Source organism: Engystomops pustulosus, chromosome 6, assembly GCF_040894005.1.
Source record: "Engystomops pustulosus chromosome 6, aEngPut4.maternal, whole genome shotgun sequence".
In the NCBI taxonomy this organism is placed as follows: Eukaryota; Metazoa; Chordata; class Amphibia; order Anura; family Leptodactylidae; genus Engystomops; species Engystomops pustulosus.
Window position 1 is genome coordinate 50,273,971 of NC_092416.1, and position 22,875 is coordinate 50,296,845.

The 22,875-nt window shown below is 42.3% G+C and overlaps 2 protein-coding genes across 5 annotated transcripts in view; one reads left to right on the top strand and one right to left on the bottom strand.

The window, feature by feature from the left end:
* The window catches only part of ACAP3 (ArfGAP with coiled-coil, ankyrin repeat and PH domains 3), a 116,896-nt gene extending 108,015 nt beyond the window's left edge, over window positions 1-8,881 (bottom strand). The window contains exon 1 of one of the 2 annotated variants that reach the window (XM_072156018.1): window positions 8,482-8,881. In XM_072156018.1, coding sequence (XP_072012119.1) covers window positions 8,482-8,528 — 47 coding nt within the window. In that variant the 5' untranslated portion in view covers window positions 8,529-8,881. Of the gene's footprint in view, window positions 1-4,131; window positions 4,155-8,481 lie in introns of those variants that run through there. The other variant, XM_072156019.1, reaches the window with a different exon arrangement.
* PUSL1 (pseudouridine synthase like 1) overlaps window positions 8,744-22,875 on the top strand; it is a 57,989-nt gene continuing 43,857 nt past the window's right edge. For all 3 annotated transcript variants that reach the window (XM_072156032.1, XM_072156029.1, XM_072156027.1), the window contains exon 1: window positions 8,744-9,142. The gene's annotated coding sequence lies outside the window, so the exon portion shown is untranslated. The remainder of the gene's footprint in view (window positions 9,143-22,875) is intronic.

Below are 22,875 nucleotides of genomic sequence, written 5' to 3' on the forward strand. Positions count from 1 at the left end.
CCGATGAAACATGGGAAAAAGGGATTAAACTGCTAATTCGATTTCTATATATAAAATGAATCTTAATCTTACTCTTACACAAATATATAGGACATTGATGCCGCAACATATACATCAGGGGTGAGCAAAGGACAAACTTTTGATGGTTTCAGGCCTGGAGACAGTTAATGGAGTGTGTATGCTCCATGTGTGGTATAATAGACTTCCATTCTCGATCCTATGGGTTCCCATTGCTAGGACCCACACTCATCCAATATCTTTTGTATAAGGGATACCCCCCTTTAAGTTTTACTCTAGTTCAGACCACACTAATGAAACTTACCCAGATAAGGGCTAATAGCATGGCTCACTCCTTTAGCAAACCCTTCTTTGTCAGCTTCTTTGCCCAGAAAATTACAAGATGTAACTAATGAAAAGTTTGGTAGTCGTTAAGACCACTACAATAGCCACTACAACCTTAGAGTCCAAGAAATAAAAAAAACAACAGCCAATGGCCACATGGAATATAAAGTGAAGTTAAAAGATTTGATGCTGATTTGCATCTTAATTTTCCAAAAAAAAAGGGACAATAAGTGCAGATTTAGTCACACATTTTAAATTTTTAACTCTATATGCTGGATAGAGGAAATCAACAACAAAAATCGACATGCTGTGCTCTTCATCCAAAATTAATCCCCTCATAGACAGACATATTCTAGGTCACTCAACCAATACTGTCCCAGTGAATTTTTGATGTCTATCATGCCATTTCCAAGATATACCCAGTTTAATCTGTATGCTAATGGGGCAGTTGGTGCCCTGGGGCAGGTCCTCAACATGCAGAGCACTGCTGTTCCCACCTAAACCATTTCCCTTTTCTCAAAAGACAAATCCCATGCTTATCTGACGAAGAGGGGAGTGAACCGAAATAACAAAGATCCGGGTTGCTGAGGAGTCAGGACATGACACCGATGCATCAATTCCCTCATTAGAATATGGTTTAAAATGAGAATTTCTCAGAAAAAGGCATAATGGCTCAGAAATAATAAAGGTATGTTATATATCACAGTCAATTTCTACACAACATTCTAGCAACAGATTATAACTCTTGGGAGAGATGGTAGACTCCCTCTAAAAGGTCAGTGCATCTGCTGAAGTATGGAAGGGTGTTTTCACTTTTGGTGAACCCTTTCTAATAGGAGTAACAGTAGGACAGGTACATTTTTAATATCCCATTATTCCTACAAATGATGTAATTTATCAAGGCACCGAGGAGTTTTGGGATCATAGAAGTATCCTGTACATAAGCTATTAGTCATAAAGTTGTTAGATTAAAGGAAATCTAACATTTGATTTAATTCATTGTGAAGCAAACATACCTTGATAATGCTGTAGCAACACTGATGCAGGATCATATCTTGTTTAATCCCTGTGCTAAGTGGTTTTGCTGATAAAACAGATATAACATTATGATAATGAAGCTCCGTCGCTTTTATGGCTGGCTCAGCTCTTCTCCTAGCAGGTGAGTTATTCTCTGCAGGAGAGGATGATGTAATCCCTGGATTGTGCCTGAAGGCAGAATAATCAATTGCTGCAGCATCCCCCAGCTGCTATATATGAATGATCAAACTCAGGTTGATTAGTCATGTATTGACTAACCTTGCATAATTACAAGCTCCCGTGTGTAATGTGTTTATGTCAGCCAGCCTGACCCAGCTTTCCCAAGGTCCTCAGTGTAGCTACAGCATTGTCAAGGTATGTTTGCTTCATAACGCATTAAATCAAATGGTAGGTTTCCGTTAAGGACTGATGACATCACTAGTCAGTGTTTATACAAATGTGATTAGCATTATTATATTAATGCCGGTTACATAATAAATGGGATTACAGCAGGCGCCGTGTGTAAACCGTGTTTCCCACCAATTTTACCGCTAAAGTCTCTGCTAAAGTTCGCTGTTCGGTTTTAAAAGATGTAAAACATCGGCGGCTGATAAACTACACAGTCCATATGATGAGTGTAATGTCTGCACTAGCCGTAGGATGGTACATTTATGGAAATGTTCATACGTCTGAATAGTGATGTGGCATAAAAATACAAAAAAAATATCCAACTAAAACCTTTAGCAAACTACAAGAATTGCTATATTATGTCCGCTATATACGAAAAATCCCACTGCCCATTGAAATCAGTGGACATCACCTGATTGTGAAGGCATAGCGCTGTACATGCATTTGTGGCTGTGTCCGGTACTACAGCTCAGGTCAATTGACTATGGCTCAGCATAAACATGAGATACCCCCTACATATACAGGTTCTGAAGATGTAAAGGGAAGAAAGCTACTACCAGACATTGGGTTCTGGACTGGGCATGTAGAATAGCACCACTCCCTTCCGTGGTATATTGGGGATCTTGACGATCATAACACAATGGCTTTGTTTACATATACATACATAGGGGGAGATTTGTCATAAGTCTCTTAGAGCAGAACTGTTCTAGTTGCCCCTAGCAACCAATCAGAGCTCAGCTTTCATTTTCCCACAGCTGTTTATAAAATTAAAGCTGAGCTGTGATTGGTTTCCATGGGCAACTAGACTAGTTTTAGCTCAGAAACCTGATGATAAATCTCCCCCATATATCATATGTGTATGAAAAGCATAAGATTTTGAGATGTAAAAAAAATAGATGCGGGTCCAACACCTGAAATCCCAACAAATTACCGTAGATGCTTCTACGTCCCAGGCCAGTGACATCATGTCCATCAGACACACGGACTACTTGTAGCTCCTGCCGGTCATGTAAATGTTGCTGATCTACAATATCGAGTCAGCATCAGATCATAATATGGGCGGTTTGGGCAACAAAGGCTCTAGGGGCCCATGGCCTCCCATCCAATCTACCTGATATGCAGTGTCTTAACTAGAAGCTGAAGGGCCCCAGTGCAAAGTCTGTGCCAGGCCCCCGACTATAATGTATGGTTTATAGTAATAGTCTTCTAATATGGGAAAGTCACACCATAAGTGCCCCCTAAACCTCTTGGGGCCAAATGCGATCGCAACCTCTGCACCCCCTAAAGTTACGCCCCTGCTGATACGATACTGCCATGAAGAGATAATACAACCCTGCACCCTGCTCTTGAAACAAATGTATACACAAACCCTTCCAGGACCTTTGAAGGTCCTCCATAGGTCCTTATACTGCAGAACTGAAAGCTAACAGGGCTAAGTCCAGTCTCCGTTGTGGTGTCTGGTTGCGGGTGTTGGACCCGCACTGATCTGATATTGATGAGCTATCCTAAGGATGGGTTATGCACATGTTATTCTCAGAAAACCCCTTTAAGAAGCCCCCATTATTAACATGTTTAGAGGTATATTAAAGAAGCAGTACAACTATGAATCAGGACTAGAAGGAGACCTCTATGACCTGTGTAAGACATCCACAAAATCCACTGTCATTACAATGTTCGACTTTGTAAGGGCTGAACAACAAATGTCTGTAAATAACAAGAAGCACAAGGAGAAATTTTAAGGAGCGTGATGGATTCATCCGACTGGGGAACGGCCCTATTACACGCAGAACAAGAAGTGCTTAATTTGGGTTGATAATGGGACACACAACTGGATCATAGGTGACCCACATACTCTTATCCTTTGGGGAAGTACATACTATATTGTAGCACTGTTCATCCTGAGCTTGCTGGTTCACTCTCATCTCAAATCCTTTACGTTTATACAGGCAGAGCAGCGTCTACATCTACAATGCAGATGAGTTTGTCAATCTGGGTGATATGCCATTAACTACAGATCTAATGTATTCATTACAACAAATATGATGTAACTCCATGTATATAATATGTGCATACATGTAGTAATAATTCATGATCTATAGACACTTTGGCACGGCACCAGCAGCTCCCTAAAACACCCCACCCCGAATCTGACCCATAATTCTTTGTTTTATGATCAGAAACATCAGAAAGCCCCTAATACATGCGAGCAGTGTTTGCCGCCCCTTTCAGAGAATAAGCCCCCTTCATTTGCACATGATGAACCATGTAAACAATGCACAGCACAAAGACAAAAGTTACCCGGCACCATTAACCCCTTCATCCCAAGACAAGTACAAATCTGGGTTTTTACAATAGGATAAATACCGAGATTCCTACAGCTGTATCCAGACGTGACAGCTATTCTACAACTTGTCCCGAATGTATATAAAAGCCTTCATAAAATCCACCATTCTGGCATTTACTGCACTTTATACCGTCTGAGCGTTCCTCTATGAATAATACATGGGAAGCTCTCAAGCTGGTTACGTTTTGTCCCTGCCCAGATTCTGTGAAGCAGACGATCACACACCTACTACGTTACACGCTCCCATTGTCCAGCATCCAGACAACACCTAAATATGTCTATTACTCAATACCCACCGACTGTAAATGCATCTTCTTTTAAGCAAGCGCAATTTATATCAGGACCTTGAATTAGTACCCTATATCCCAACCGCCGCTATATGGGGGCAAGTGCAGGCGAATTGGCCCATTTCATTAAATAGGTCATAAAAGGCTACAATGGATCCTCTTAGAGCACTTTCAAATTGCATTAAGGATTCTCCTTAAAGGGGCTTTCCATAGGAAATTTTTTTTTTGTAAAAGGGGTGCAATGTATGCCATTAAGACGCAATGAAGGGATAGCGGCAATCACCATAGTGGTATGGTCTTTTTTATTACGAATTAGCACCCATGGAGATTCAACAGTGCAGCGACGGGCCATCATAAATGCCATTACAGGCAGTCCCCGGGTTACGTACAAGATAGGGTCCGGAAGTTTGTTCTTAAGTTGAATTTGTATGCAAGTCGAAACTGTATATTTTATAATTGTAGATCCAGACAAAAATTTTTTATCCCCAGTGACAATTGAAGTTTAAACATTTTTTGCTGTATTGGGACCAAAGAGTATCAATAAAGCTTTATTACAGACACTTTACAGCTGATTATTGCAATCTGAGACTATAGTAAAGCATTCAGAAATCTTCACCAGAGGTCAGAGGGGTCTGTCTGTAACTATGGGTTGTCTGTAAGTCGGGTGTCCTTAAGTACGGGACTGCCTGTAATTGGACAACCCCTTTCACATATTTAAAGGTTATTTACACCACCCCCGACTTCCTCCCGCTCTCACCTGTACAATTCCTAGTTTCAATCGAGCAGAGATACTTTTTCAGCCAATAACCGGCCAGATACAACATGACTCGTTTCAGTCAGTGATTGGCTAAGAAAGCATCCCCGAGAATTTCCAGTAGTGGGGAACCCGAGCGTCATGTGACCAGACTTTTCATGCGGAGGGTGCACTATTACTATAGTACAGGAAGTTCGGTTTGTTCTTAAGTTGAATTTGTATGCAAGTTGGAAATGTATATTTTTTTTAATTGTAACCCCAACCACATTTTTTTTTTCTGACAATTGGATTTTAAAAATGTTGGGTCATCAGAACCAGGATTAACAATAAAGCTTAATTGCAGACACCTCTGATAACTGTTATAGCTTTTTATTGTAGTCTAGGGCTAAAGTAAAGTAAATGACCAATATACAGAGGTCCGTTTGTAACTAGGGGTCGTCTGCAAGTCGGGTGTTCTTAAGTAGGGGACCTCCTGTATTTGGATTTTAGTTTATCTATGGTAGGCTAGAAGCACAGACAGTAGTCCGTGCGCTGGATGGATTTTGAAGGCTGACCATAGTGCTGAGAAATGGAGCATTATAGTGTTATATAATACCGGGAGTCCCTGCTTCCCCTGTAATCATAATATATCACTATGATGCTGTAAGTCCTTGGCAGTGTGGTAGATCCGTACAATTTGGTCAGTGCATGATCGGTTCAAAAACCGACCACAGTATACTTATTTTTTGTGCAGGAGAGGTTTACCCTATATGACACCCCAGTGGTTGTGTTGCAAGATACATTCAGTTTTGGAGTTTTCCAGTCAAAGAAAATTAATCTCACCTGGTGATGGGCTGAAGTGTAAAATACAAGTCCCCCTGCACTGCCCTATACATACTCAGGGATTCTGAGCTCAACTGAGTAAGACGTCCTATTAGTTCCATAGAAATGAATCAGACCCCATACAATCAGGAATCCCTTGTAGATAGGTGATACACGTGTCACAAAAAGGTGACACAACATAAATGTCAGGAGGAGAAGCAGCAGGATTTTTTCTTTTATTATTCACCTTCATCTTCAAAGGGGTTGTACCAAGTTTGCAGGTCCCAACTACCGGGACCTCCACAAATCACAAAAACATACCCCAAGTGATCCAGATGCTCGCGATCAGTGGTCAGACCCACACTGTTCAGCTTGTTATCCATGGAACAGGAGATAGCATGCAAACTTGGTACAACCCCTTTAACATAGTTCCAACACCTGTCCCCCTCCCCACTGATCAACTGTTGGATAAGTGTCATGGTTCTTTACAGTCATTCTGATATTGATGACTTATCTTAAGGATAGGTCCTCGAATACCCCCCTACACAATGCCATAGCAACATCTAGATGTCATTTTAAGAGGAACGAAGGTGAATATTCTCTACACTCATTGCTTCAAGGGAAGTCCTACAAGTCCTGCTCTACAGCCATGGTAATGAGACCCACAATCAAATGAATATTCTAGAACGCATCTAAATCTTGGAGAAGATCATTTGGAACTGTCAGACTTTAGACTTGGACACAATGTTTTAGTATATGATAGTAGAGATCTACTCATTCTGGATGCCCCTTGAAAACCCCTGACTGACGCCTTGATAATTCAGATCTGGAACTAGAGGGAATTTTTGGAGTTCTGACAGTTAAACCTGATGTATCAGTCAGGATGTAGAGAAAGGACTTCTACACATCTCACCGCATCGGGCAGGCATCAGCCGTATTAACATTTCATAAGTCATCATTCATCGCTTCCTGGAATTCCTCCTGCCTTTCCTAAACATATTCCTGCCGCTAATTCTTTCTGGATGTAGGGATGACCTCAGTTTCCACTTCACTGAAAAACATCTTTCTGCAATAGGTTGGGATCCACTGTACCAAACCAAGTCCATATGTGTGAGCTCAGAGAACGTCCCATCAGACGTCAGTGGGGGGGGATCTACACCTCAAGAGATTTTACAAAGAAGCCCCAAATCAGACGCTTCTATTTCTCCAGTTTCACAACCATTTCTATGGACCGTTAGGTGGGAATGAATCCTGCTGTCATTGTAAAGTGGAAACAAAACTTTTCTAGAGTCCTGAATGGAAACCCAATGTATAGCTGACTGTACCCACTCGAGCTCCTGTGATCACATATACACAACAATTAGAGTGCTGCATATAACACTGGATGTAACACTGGACTCTTCCGAAGATGGAGATGAAGGGTCACGGAGATATATTACATCACAGCGTACTTTTCACCAAATCTAAGATTTTATTCAAAAAATTAGAACGTTACTGGCCACCAAGACATATACAAAGGAGGTTTCCACTAATAACCCATAGTACTTGGTTCAGGAGTGCCCCAAATGAATAGAGGAGTGGTGCCCATGTGTGGCCATAGCATCAATCACTACCATAGGACTGAGCATCCTCACTACCGCACCACTTACATGGGGCCAGAGACCCTTATAGTGAGGTATGTAAATAGAAAAAATCCTACAGTATTCCAGTCCCAAAAAAAAAATCAAAGCTCAACCATTTTAAGGATTAACCCTAAATTTAAAGGAGCTGAGGTATAGGGAAATGTCTGACAGGGACTTCACCATGTGGCAGTCACGGATTCCACAAGGAATCTCATGGACCACCAGTCCTCCAGTAGGAGGACCCTGACAACCCCCCCCCCCCTATTGCTTCATGCTTGTTCTTAGAGGGAATATAATACTTGAACTCAATGTCAGGATTCAGAGTTTTCATATATAGTTCCCACATTGTAAATATTATATCCATAGTACGGTATCATATGCAGATCTCGTGTACCGGATGTGATATACAATATATATCTACAGGGCCAGTACATGATATATGTTGTGTGATACACCCATTAACTCTCCATATGAAAGAAATGTATTTGTATATATTGTATCTTTCCTTTATACTGCACCTATATCTCTCTTTATAATATATATGTATGTGTACATCTTAGATACTGCACCTAAATCTCTCTCTCTAATATATATACTATATATTACACCTAATACTCTCTAGATGACATATATGTACGAGTATATATAGTGCACCCATTTTCTATACTCCACCTATTCCTCTTCATATTATATGAGTCTATACATTGTATGCATCCTATATAATGCACCTATGATATAAAAGTGTGTGTATATACAATGTATCTTCCATGTATACTGCACACAGCTCATACTCTCTGTGCCCACATGATCCATACACCCTGCATTGTATATGACCTACCTCCCATACATGTAAGTGACACTATAGACTATACACATTAGATACACAATTAGCAGTAAATTCCTCACCGGAATCGGGGAGAATCCTTGATACATTCTTCGAAATCCACGGTCATGATTGCGGCTCCGGTGCTCAGTGCATTGCAGGCGGATGCGGGAGCAGCAGGGATGTGGAGCCGGAGGATGCGCGGAGGATCAGGAGGACACAGGGCGATTCTGCATGCGGACAGCCGGATCCCCACAATACAGCATCAATCCAATGATCGGGAATGTAGATCCGGGGACAATCAGTGATAGGGCACCGGATCACCGCGCTGCTCAACGCCGGACTCTGCGCGCCCTCCCTGGGATCCGAGCGTGACTCCTACAGCCGGCTACCAGCCCAGCCTGTCACCGCCAGGGAGCGTCTGCAAACTCACCAGCAGCCTGTCACCGCCAGGGAGCGTCTGCAAACTCACCAGCAGCCTGTCACCACCAGGGAGCGTCTGCAAACTCACCAGCAGCCTGTCACCGCCAGGGAGCGTCTGCAAACTCACCAGCAGCCTGTCACCGCCAGGGAGCGTCTGCAAACTCACCTCAAGCCAGGGAGCATCTACAAGTTTGCATTCAGCCTGTGATTAGCAGGGTTTGGTGGGGGCCCCTGGGCGCAAATCCAGTGGGAGTCTCTATTGAATATAGTCTGGACAGGGAACAGCAATCGTCTGGTATGAATAAGGACCTCGTTTTGTAGGTACGAAACGTGTCACCTTTTGCCTTCCCCTATGTGATCACAGTGTTAATGTACACTCACCGGCCACTTTATTAGGTACACCATGCTAGTAACGGGTTGGACCCCCTTTTACCTTCAGAACTGCCTCAATTCTTCGTGGCATAGATTCAACAAGGTGCTGGAAGCATTCCTCAGAGATTTTGGTCCATATTGACATGATGGCATCACACAGTTGCCGCAGATTTGTCGGCTGCACATCCATGATGCGAATCTCCCGTTCCACCACATCCCAAAGATGCTCTATTGGATTGAGATCTGGTGTGGAGGCCATTTGAGTACAGTGAACTCATTGTCATGTTCAAGAAACCAGTCTGAGATGATTCCAGCTTTATGACATGGCGCATTATCCTGCTGAAAGTAGCCATCAGATGTTGGGTACATTGTGGTCATAAAGGGATGGACATGGTCAGCAACAATACTCAGGTAGGTTGTGGCGTTGCAACGATGCTCAATTGGTACCAAGGGGCCCAAAGAGTGCCAAGAAAATATTCCCCACACCATGACACCACCACCACCAGCCTGAACCGTTGATACAAGGCAGGATGGATCCATGCTTTCATGTTGTTGATGCCAAATTCTGACCCTACCATCCGAATGTTGCAGCAGAAATCGAGACTCATCAGACCAGGCAAGGTTTTTCCAATCTTCTACTGTCCAATTTCGATGAGCTCGTGCAAATTGTAGCCTCAGTTTCCTGTTCTTAGCTGAAAGGAGTGGCACCCGGTGTGGTCTTCTGCTGCTGTAGCCCATCTGCCTCAAAGTTCGACGTACTGTGCGTTCAGAGATGCTCTTCTGCCTACCTTGGTTGTAACGGGTGGCGATTTGAGTCACTGTTGCCTTTCTATCAGCTCGAACCAGTCTGCCCATTCTCCTCTGACCTCTGGAATCAACAAGGCATTTCCGCCCACAGAACTGCCGCTCATTGGATGTTTTTTCTTTTTCGGACCATTCTCTGAAAACCCTAGAGATGGTTGTGCGTGAAAATCCCAGTAGATCAGCAGTTTCTGAAATACTCAGACCAGCCCTTCTGGCACCAACAACCATGCCACGTTCAAAGGCACTCAAATCACCTTTCTTCCCCATGCTGATGCTCGGTTTGAACTGCAGGAGATTGTCTTGACCATGTCTACATGCCTAAATGCACTGAGTTGCCGCCATGTGATTGGCTGATTAGAAATTAAGTGTTAACGAGCAGTTGGACAGGTGTACCTAATAAAGTGGCCGGTGAGTGTATTTTCAATAAACCTTTTTTCTTTTTTTTACCTTACCCTTGCCTGGTGCTGCTGATCTTTTCCTCCTCTTTTCTAGTAATCGCTATATACTGCTCCCCAGCAATCACTATATACAGCCTCCTCAGTATTCACTATATACAGCGCCCAGTAATCACTGTATACAGCTCCCAGTAATCATTATATACAGCTCCCAGTAATCACTGTATACAGCTCCCAGTAATCACTATATACAGCTCCCAGTAATCACTATATACAGCCCCAAGTAATCACTATATACAGTGCCCAGCAATCATTATATACAGTGCCCAGCAATCATTATATACAGCTCCCAGTAATCATTATATGCAGCTCCCAGTAATCACTATATACAGCTTCCCCAGCAACCACTATGTACAGCTCCCCCAGCAACCACTATGTACAGCTCCCCCAGCAATCACTATATACAGCCCCTAGTAATCACTATATACAGCTCCCAGTAATCACTATATACAGCCCTTAGTAATCACTGTATCGGGCTCCCAGTAATCACTGTATACAGCTCCCAGTAATCACTATATACATCTCCCAGTAATCAGTATATACAGTTCCCAGTAATCATTATATACAGCTCCCAGTAATCACTGTATACAGCTCCCAGTAATCACTATATACATCTCCCAGTAATCACTATATACAGCCCCAAGTAATCACTATATACCAGTGATGGTGAACCTATGGCACGGGTGCCAGAGGTGGCACTTGGAGCCCTTTTTGTGGGCACCCAGGCCTTCACCCCAACACAGAGTCTGCCAGCTAGGACTCAAGGTTTTCTCCTGTGATCCAATACAGCCCAGGACGTGCCATGCTCAGCGCTATTTGGCTGCCAAGACTAAAGGAGGAGCAAGAAGGTGTAGATAGAGATGGATTGTTATTGGAGCTCCTGCTCTGGGTCCCCTGATCCTTCCTCTTCAGGGCACCCTGGAGGGAAGCTACAATCCAAATTTCTCCATCTTTTTATTGTATTGGTGAACTCAGGACGCCAATACGATTAAAACCTGTGATACACCAGGGATCAATCACTTACTGCTTAAATTGTCATGTTGGCACTTTGCAACATATAATTGGGTTTTGGTTGTAGCTTGGGCACTCTGTCTCCAAAAGGTTCGCCATCACTGCTATATACAGTTCCCAGTAATCATTATATACAGCTCCCAGTAATCACTATATACATCTCCCAGTAATCACTATATACAGCCCCAAGTAATCACTATATACAGTTCCCAGTAATCACTGTATACAGCTCCCAGTAATCACTGTATACAGCTCCCAGTAATCACTGTATACAGCTCCCAGTAATCACTATATACATCTCCCAGTAATCACTATATACAGCCCCAAGTAATCACTATATACAGTGCCCAGTAATAATTATATACAGCTCCCAGTAATCACTATATACAGCTCCCAGTAATCATTATATACAGCTCCCAGTAATCACTGTATACAGCTCCCAGTAATCACTATATACAGCCCCAAGTAATCACTGTATACAGCTCCCAGTAATCACTGTATACAGCTCCCAGTAATCACTGTATACAGCTCCCAGTAATCACTGTATACAGCTCCCAGTAATCACTATATACAGCTCCCAGTAATCACTATATACAGCCCCAAGTAATCACTATATACAGTGCCCAGTAATAATTATATACAGCTCCCAGTAATCACTATATACAGCTCCCAGTAATCATTATATACAGCTCCCAGTAATCATCATATACAGCTCCCAGTAATCACTGTATACAGCTCCCAGTAATCATTATATACAGCTCCCAGTAATCACTATATACAGCTCCCAGTAGTCATTATATGCAGCTCCCAGTAATCACTATATACAGCTTCCCCAGCAACCACTATGTACAGCTCCCCCAGCAACCACTATGTACAGCTCCCCCAGCAATCACTATATACAGCCCCTAGTAATCACTATATACAGCTCCCAGTAATCACTATATACAGCCCTTAGTAATCACTGTATCGGGCTCCCAGTAATCACTGTATACAGCTCCCAGTAATCACTATATACATCTCCCAGTAATCACTATATACAGTTCCCAGTAATCATTATATACAGCTCCCAGTAATCACTGTATACAGCTCCCAGTAATCACTATATACAGCCCTTAGTAATCACTGTATCGGGCTCCCAGTAATCACTGTATACAGCTCCCAGTAATCACTATATACATCTCCCAGTAATCACTATATACAGTTCCCAGTAATCATTATATACAGCTCCCAGTAATCACTGTATACAGCTCCCAGTAATCACTATATACATCTCCCAGTAATCACTATATACAGCCCCAAGTAATCACTATATACAGTTCCCAGTAATCATTATATACAGCTCCCAGTAATCACTGTATACAGCTCCCAGTAATCACTGTATACAGCTCCCAGTAATCACTGTATACAGCTCCCAGTAATCACTGTATACAGCTCCCAGTAATCACTGTATACAGCTCCCAGTAATCACTATATACATCTCCCAGTAATCACTATATACAGCCCCAAGTAATCACTATATACAGTGCCCAGTAATAATTATATACAGCTCCCAGTAATCACTATACACAGCTCCCAGTAGTCATTATATACAGCTCCCAGTAATCACTATATACAGCTTCCCCAGCAACCACTATGTACAGCTCCCCCAGCAATCACTATATACAGCCCCTAGTAATCACTATATACAGCTCCCAGTAATCACTATATACAGCCCCTAATAATCACTATATACAGTCCCTAGTAATCACTATATACAGCCCCTAGTAATCACTATATACAGCTCCCAGTAATCACTATATATAGCCCCTAGTAATCACTATATATAGCCCGCAGTAATCACTATATACAGCCCCCCCAGCAATCACTATATACAGCTCCCCAATAATTACTATATACAGCTCCCCCAGCAACAACTATATACAGTCCCACATCATTAACTATATACAGGAACCTATATTTACTATATACAGCCTTTTTATAATAACTATATACAGCCCCCTATAATACCTATATACAGCCCCCCATAATAACTATATACATATGCATATACAATACATATTTTATAACAAGAAGTAGATGCAAAAACATTGCAAAAAATCTGCACCGTTGGATGTCATAGGTAGAAAGTGTCTGTAAATTTACTCAATGTCTGTCCTACAGTCTCTCCCAGCTAGAAAGTGTCAGCAAATTGTGAACAGCCTGACTTTGGCAGAAAGCTTAAGATCTTGTGTCAGCACAAATAAAACATATGCTAATAAATACGTTATTATGACTTAGCTCATGCTGATATGTGGCGGGATGAATAGTAGCTTAGAATGTGACACAATGTAACATGACTAGCCCACGTTTACAACACCAAGCCACACGTCGCGGTCCTTAATGTAACACGTCCAGTAAAATAAGAGAAGATCGTGTCCCCATAAGGACATATAAAGAGACTCCACTAATAGTGACACCATAATGAATGACAAAACCTAAATGTACAACATCATGAAAAGGCCCCCTTGGTGAACAGTGCCAGGAACGCTCCCCCATGGTTGCTATGAGCTGCTTTTGTAAATCTTCATAGGGGTTAGAATACTTTTTGGTGATAAAGACCCAAATCTCCTGCTTCCCTTCCACACAGCTACTCGTTGCTTCTCCTGGTTTAGCAAGTGGAACATCTCTTGTCATACATCTGCATTGTTCTGTTCTCCTTTATTCCCCATTAAGGCATCTAGATTAGGAACCTGTGCAAATCTACCATTAAAATTCATCATGATAAACCAGGGGCAATTACTCATAGATCCAGGAACATTGACTGTGGTAATTGTCTTATATTTGTTATAAGGCCTCCTTCCAAAATCAACTTTTAAAATGACGCTAATCATCCTAAAAAGCTCAGGGGCGTGGGGTGCTGCAGCTCCACAAACTGTCTTCCCATGTACTCCTCAGCACTTCCCCACTCCCTTTGCATGATGTAATATCATGGAAGCAGAGGATGTTTCAGCAAACAGTGTGAGGGGGGAAGTGCTCCTGCACAGTGTAACCACCTGTGAATCTGCAGAATGAGGTGGCTTTGGTAACAACCCCAGGAGCCCTATAGGCTCATTAGCATAATTTAATAAAAAAGAAGGCCATGGATAAGTATAAGAAGATTACCACAGTTATGGTGCCTGGATCTATGAGCAAGTGTCCTTGGTCTATCTTGATGGATCTTGATGGTAGATTTCTTTTAACATCTTTTTCCAAGGCGTCCCCCATTATGGCCCAACTGGAGGTTGCCTCCTTCACTTGTAGGGACAGGAAGAGCGAGAGGTTAAAAGGCCCCTTCCCCGACCTCCTGTCGGTGTCCCCCTGCCCCTATAGAGGAGGGGGTGGGAAGTGTCCTCTCTCCCTACAGTTTGGAGGGGGGTACGCCACCTTTTTTGATCCACCCAAATGCCATACGATCATGCGGGACCTGCAGCTTCCGCTGCGCATGAGCAATGCCTCCCTGATGCACCAGAAGTGGTATCAGTGGAACGTATGCAACCGGAAGTGATGCGCAGCAGGAGCCTGCGGGCGAGAAGAAGCAAGGTTAAAGATAAAAGCGGGTTCTGTCCAAACTGCTCTAAGGTCTCTCTCCCCTGATCTGCAGTACTCTTCCCCACCATGGCAGATAAGGCAGACTTTGGGCCCTTTCCTGCTCAATGTATTGTGAGTTACAGAAATGTATAAAATGGTCTATAACTGTCTTGTTATATATGAAATTAAGTATGCTCCCTTCATTTGTTTGCTTGGAGTCTCCCACAGAAAGGGAGAAGACAAAATCTTAAATACAAAAAATTCTGAAGGAAGATAGATCTTCCCATTTGGAAGCACTGCGGGCTCTAATAAGACAGGAGGTTCAAGCCTCCTCAGGATCAGGACCCTCTCCTAAAAAAACAAAGATTGACGGTTGTTATACATGGTTCGGACTCAGATTCTGATATTCAACCATATTCAAATCTGAATTGACAATGAAAGGTGAAATGGGTAAATTATTGGAAAATGTCAGGTCCAGGGGCATACCTAGAAGAGGCTGGCCCCCTACAGCTCTGGTCACAACAGCTTAACTAAAAATCACTAGGGAGGTGTCAGAGCTCCACTAATCTTAAGGGAGTGCCAAAAAGCAGAAAAATCAATTTGTGTATGGGATATTCTATAAAATCCTTATTGAGCGAGTTAGTGGGACTCAAAGCAATACGTACACACCATTTATCTCTGCTGCCAGCTGTCAGTAGGGGTATATATCCAGATACTTAGGAGTTACTTGGCTGATATTTTAAGAATACTTTAAAACAGATAGTTACAAGTAAGAACCTTAGTTCTTTCACCTTCCAAGTATGTTAGGAATCATAATGACCACAAGAGGGCAGCGTAGCAGATCATGCAATATAATGAACATTTCATCAGTTGCTGGTCTGTATTTTGGTACCATATATAGTACAGTAGATTTGTGCTACAGTTTGAGCTGATGAAATCATCTATAATACAAAATAGCTGATGTACCTGTGCTAAATGACAATAGGAGAGTTTTAAGTTCAAGTTTCAAAAATTTTAATACAGTGTCTTGTATATGGGCCATGGTGCAAGAGTTCAGTATAGATCATCTCCTATCCCCACATTGTATTACATCCGTAAAGTCATAATGACTTAAAGGGGTATTCCTATTTCAGCAAATAAATGTTATTGTTTAGATGAAAACGTTGGCTTCTATATCTCTGCTTGCTGTCATTCTATAGGAAGCTTCATTGTTTATTTCCAGTGGACAGAAATCTGACCATGGTCACACAGGTGCACGGCTTGTTATATCACACAGCTCTGATTACTCTCTGTGATGCTAACGAGCCATGCACCTGTGTGACCATGGTCAGATATCTGTCCCCTGGAATTAAAAGTAGAAGATTTCTACCACAGAATGACAGCAAGCAGAGATCTAGAAAGTTAGTACCTTCCATTTTACCATATAAACTCTCACTGGCAATTATATTGTATATATTGCAGCCATAAAAGAATGTCATATGCTGCCCAATAACGAATAAAATTCATTATCAATGGGGGAAATTATTAATTCATTGGGGCAGATTTACTTACCCGGTCCTGTCGTCATCCAAATTGTTAAGAATAACAAACTATGGGTGATAATATATAATATAGTAACTCACGTGGCAGCACTTCCGTGTCCTCCATCTTCCTCCTACTGCTAAATATTGCAGGGGACACAGTGACATGTCTATGTCATGGAGAGCAGTGGTACAGAAATAGTAACCCCAGTGGTGCTGCCCTCATAATAATTTGTTTGTGCGTCTTAAAGGCGTCTGATTATTTCAGACACACAGTCATAGTATTTGGGCAGCCTGTTCTGGTTGAGTACTATTATCATCACTGGCCGGGGCCCCCTGTGGCCGAGGGGGGTTTTGAGCCGATTGTGAGTTTTTGAGGGGGGCCTGTTGACCCTCAAGGAGTAGGCGTCCAGTCACTACTAAGACATTTACTAATTTGGCTGAATTGGTCCATTAAAATGGGTCAGGTTGTCCAATCCACAAAACAATAGTACATGCATGGACCACAAACCCCCGATCACATTTGACACCCTCCCCCTCCACTATGTTTGCCAATTTCTATTATTTTACCCCATTATTTGCCTGTAATTGATTCTCGGTTAGGTTTTCCTTGAGTTTTCTGTTTTCCAGGCTCTGGGCTTGCCTGGCATTCATAGACACAAACATAATTCTCCTAAAAAAAGTCACTGCCAGTTTATAAACATCACATTTGATATGTTTAATAAGACCACATATAAAGCTTTACAAAATATCAAAACATTACAGCTCTGTTGGCAAATGTTTCTCTTCAGACTCCCTGATTCATTTTTTTTGTAGTGTTTGGCTGAAGTCCAGGTACATTCAGACTGTTCCTAGCAATATATGCCGCCAAAAGTGGGTGACAACTCCAGACCCCCAAGCTTCTGTGGCGAATGCCATAGGTCAATGATGCCGGCGCTTATGTACCAGGCAGGGCAAGATGGCTGCTAATTCCAACCCAAAACTCCAAAATACGTATTGAAGTGGTTTTTTAGGTTATTGATATTGATATGGGCTGTTAAGTAGAATGGAGCTCTGTTTCCGGCTCTGGTTAGTTCATAGAAAATTTTTGTTTTTCTTGGCAGTGTTTTGTTGCCCACCACTGTGTTACCTACTTTTGTATTTGCTATGACCCTTAGTCGGCTGTGTAAACTAAGCATCCGATAAATATTTATAAAATGAAGCACATTTAGGGTCCTCACACACAGACGTGTGATTACCCGAGCTGTAACACGGACATAGCACACAGGCGGGTGGAGGAGGATAGGAAGCCAGGCTGGGTCATGGTGCGGTGACACCGTGATCTGGCCACAAATTGTGCAGCCAGATCACTGCCCTCAATACGGTCGTGTCCATGAGCCCTTACAATGAGGAATGGTCCAACCTTTAATATGAACATGGTAGGAACCTTGGTGTTTTATGCCCACTGCTTCCTTTGGTGGGCATAGCTACCACTCTTACTCTGTCCTGAGCTCCACACGCTTTTTTCCATGATGTCCTGGGTTCATGTGTGACACTCCAGCTGGCCGGCAGCCACCGGGTCCTAGAAATGTGCTGTTGTCTTTCAATACTTGGGTATCTGACCACCACTCTATACTCTGCGGTACTGTTTATATTCTGCCTGCCTGCCCTGACCCAGCCTCTACCTTGGACCAGTATTTATGACTCTGTCTGTTTACTGTCTGCCTTGACCTACGGCTTGCTTTCTCAATTTGCCCCAATAAAAGTAATGAATAGTAGAATTGTTTATGCATTATTAGTTCAGTTACATCATGTTTATCTATACTGTGACTTATATACAGAGAATCCAGGTATTTTTAAGGGGTTTACTTACTTTTGCTAGTAACTGTACTTTATATCTACTAGTGACATAATTTACTTAAAGGGAACATGTCACCACATTTTTTTCACAAATACAGGTGATGACCGGTTCCCATAGAGCCCCATTGACTAAATGTCACCCTTCTTCTAGCTAAACATGGTTTTCCTCACATCCCTATAAAATCAACTGTGTTTTATTATCTTCTCACCCAGCATCTTCCATCTACTCCTCCCCATGCAATATGCCTTTTCACCTTTCAGCACTTCATGTCATGTGACAAGGGTGATGTCAACTAAGGGCCTTAAAATCTATCCTATTAAAATCTACCCTATTTCTGTATCTGATCATATGAAATTCCAGCATTCCTCCTCATGCCTTCATGGAGGAATGGTGTGATTTGATGTGATCAGATACATACATGAGATAGATAGATGTTAATGTAACTAGGTAAAGGACCGTAGATGACATTACCCTGCTCACGTGATTTGAATGTAAGGCACTGTGTAAAACATTTGACACAGTATTTTCTACCCATAATAATAAGAAAAAAGCTTTATATATGTCTTTCGTTGAATATTGGCAGATGGGCCCTAAGTACTAATTCTGCACAGCAGCATGCCCTAGCAGTGAGACCTGTCAATCATAAAAAAATATGAGGAAGGGCAATGCACAATGCAAAGTACAATTTAATATGCAGGACTGCATTAATATCATTGCACTCACCTTAGGTGAGTTGCACATAAGTTCACAAACTGATTTTTAACATAGAAGCTGTGGAAAAGAAATATTCAAGGATAAAGGCAATGCTTTGTAATCATAGTTTTTTCATGAAGTATTAATTTTGGGTGGGTTAACTTCAATGGCATGTTCCCTTTAAAGAAAATCTACCATTTGATTTGATGCATTATGAAGCAAACATACCTTGATAATGCTGTAGCTACACTGATGCAGGATCATATGTTGTTTTACACCTGTGCTGAGTGGTTTTGCTGAAAAAAAAAAACTATTTTAAAATTGTGGACCTTGGGAAAGCTGGATCCACATTATTACACAAGCTTTCTGAACATTAACCAATATATGATCCTGCATCAGTGTAACTACAGCATTCTCAAGGTATGTTTGGTTTATTATGCATCAAATCAAATGGTAGGTTTCCTTTAAGGCTTTTTCTGTGTTTCATCTCAAGCAATGGTATATAGCGCACTATAACTTTGGTAGTGGCTGTGCCTTATATCGCAGCAACACAGCCCCTTCAATCTGCTATCAGGGATGTCACAGTGCTCAATCTCATGCTCAATCTCAATGCCATAGATACATATTGGAAGTCAAAATGTCAGTTCTTCTGCCGGTTTGTTTTCTGACTAACTATTGGTAGTGAAGGACATATTTAATTTTGTGGCTCTTAGCAGATATTAGTGTCCCTGGGACCATTTTCTGTCCCGAGCGCCATAAATGTGTGTAGCAGTGTCAGAGAATTTGCTAAGCAGCTGCTGAGGAGCTGCAGCAATGGGCACTGTAATAATCGCCAGAGGATGGAGCCAACTTTGTCCACTAGGTTATCAGCATCCACACTTCCACAGGTGGAGAACTGGGTCAGCAGACTTACTAGTGAAGGTTTGCATTCTGCTACAATAGACCAATTTTCTTATGGTCTACTTTCTGCCACTTTTCAGCACCAAAAAAATGAAAAAGACACATATTAATTGTGTCAGAGTTATCGCACCATGAAAATGATGCACCTTTTCTTGAGTTGGAGGAGGCAGAAAATGTAAATTTTTCTGGTGCCGACCACTAATAAATTGGATGGAAATTAGGACAGGCAGTAGGAGCGCCACAAAAAACATGGAAACCTGTAGTAAATGCCCCACCTTGTATCTGTTCCTTGACCATCTTACAATGAAAGAGCAAAAAAGATGCAGAGATTTGCTACTTGAAGTGTGTCATGGTGTCTATATTGATCAACTATTGATTTTCAGTAAGATAAATCTCTTAAAGGGCCACAGGACAACCCCCACTCGGATAACCCTCATTATTGAAAAGGACTCTTGGGCAACATGTTGTGCTTCCCTAGGGATGGCTTTGTTTTCATAAGCTGGACATCTTCTACATGAGGCCATCTTCCTTGACTCCCCTTCATTACAGGGATATATTAGTCCTTCAGCGATCCAGTCATCTGTGAGCTTGATTAATTCCATTACATAATAAAGTTGGCATCCCCGCCATCATACCAAGCTGGGGGCATCCATACAGTACACATACGGTTCCCTTATGTATTATGGGAAGTATGCATGACCGATACATTACTCCCATAGACCTCCGCTGCCTTTATTCCACATCCTTGCCTCCTCGCTCAGCACGTAGACATTCTGCATTCCTATCCACTTGTGTGATGTCATTGTTCTAGGTATGTAATATGTGGAAAACATGGACGTGAAGACAAATGTCTCATTTAAAGAGGAAGCTGCAATTAATGCTCATTAGCATCCAAAGGATCATTTCTAGAAGTTATAGATATTCTCCACAGAATAGCATGCTGCTAATATGAGATATAGACTGTATAATGGGTATCTTAGCAAGCCATATACATCTGGGGTAAATGGGGGAGCAATTATCTATGAATATCAGCAGCTCCATAACATTTACAGGGTTACTAAGCAGGGCAGATTCTAGCCTTTTTGCTGCCTGAGGCGAAACTTGAAAATTCTGATGATGCTACCTTACACACTAGTAGGGTCAGAAGGTAAGAGTTCTCCTTATGAAGACTTTGCCAATTAAGGCCGCCTTATAAGCATGTGGAGACTTAAAACCATAGATGCTCCACTAGGGAGTTCTAGGAAGCATATGTTTTCCAAGGTGTTAAATGGAAAACAATGCCTCCTTTTGCTACCTTGAAAGGCAGCCCCCTTAACACCAAGCATGACCTACAAGAAGCCTAATAACATGATGTGGGATTAAGCCAAACCAGTGTAGCTATTCTAGAAGACTCCAAAATATAGACAGAGCTGTTTCGACCTGGTTGGGTCTTCTCAGTACAGTGTAGGAAGCTAGTTTGGCTGTGTGAGAGGCTATTGACTATTACACACTAGTAGGTCAGACAGTGACACAGACATTGATGAAATCTAGTACCTTACAGGCGATGATCTGCTCCATCAGGAAGAGGACTTCTTTACGATTTCTCCCAGCCATGGTTTTTCTCTGCTCAATTCACAATCAAACATCTTCAGCTCTATGCAGCACAACGCCACGCTGCACCCCTAAAAAAAAGAAGTGTCCACACTTCGGCTGCACTATTCTTGATTTGACACAAATTTAAGCACTGCAATGGGCCTTCCGGTGCACAGCGTTGGAGCGTGCAACACATTTATCATGCAAAGTCCGACAGAAGTGTGTTGCACGCTCTATGTTAAAGGTTCACCAAAAAGTTGGAGCAGTGCAAGGAGCGCCAGATTCATGCAAAACATGCGCCACAAATCATGAATCTAGCGCACCCTGCAAACTACACAGGCCAACATAGTGAAGTTTGCTCGGTCTTTGATAAATGTGTTTTGAACTGTGTTCAGAATATTAATGGGGATATTAAAGCTTATAATATTGATAACCTATCAAATAGATAGGTAATCAATGTCAGATTAGTAGGGCTCTTACCTGAAGCACCCCAAAAATCAGTTCCTATGATATGTGTGGGTGTCAGCTGTTATCAATAGTATAAACCTGAAAAAAAAACTTTAATGGCTTTCACACGTTCCATTTGACTTCCATTTAGAACACACAATTTACACATGAGGGACTTGTGTTGAAAAGCATATCCAATTGGGCTAAGTAAGCCACTCTCCCTTGACATGCGTTTTCTGGGGGTTTTTTAGATTCCGCCTCGCACAGGTGGTGAAAACCCCTCTAAAGCGCTGATTAAATCAGAAGACTACGCTGTAGTCTGCGCTTGTTCAGGCCTGAATGGGTGCAGGCTATAGCTAGTGTGCAGGTGTGGGGCAGGAAGTCCCAAACTGTCCCACTCCATCACCGGGAACACGCCCTTCATGCCAACATGGTTTTGAGGTGCCATAAGGGAGAAAGTAATTGCAATTCCTGTGCCAAGAATTGCGATTATTTCAATGCTTCTACAGCAGAAAACTGCTAAAGGCCCCACACAAAGTCTGTTGCTGTCACAGGATTTAGTTCCACTTCTAAATCCAACTCATAAAACAATGGTGGAGATGTATCATATGCCGCAGCTTGCACCTCACCCCTCTGGTGCTGCCGTATACATCAGGAGGATCCGGTCGCCTGATGTATCTAGCGACAGGGCTACGCACTGTACTAATCTCTGCGTCTGATGTTATTAAGCAGTTACCATTCGGCTTGAACAGCCATTGGCTATACCAAGTGCAAAAGAAGCCCCCAAACTCTACCCTACTGCACATCCCGGTTCAAGAGCGGGCCTGCTCTTCTGCGCATGCACAGACTGCAGGATCGCCGGACGAGGGCGCGCAGCTACGCGGAGCTGCGCGC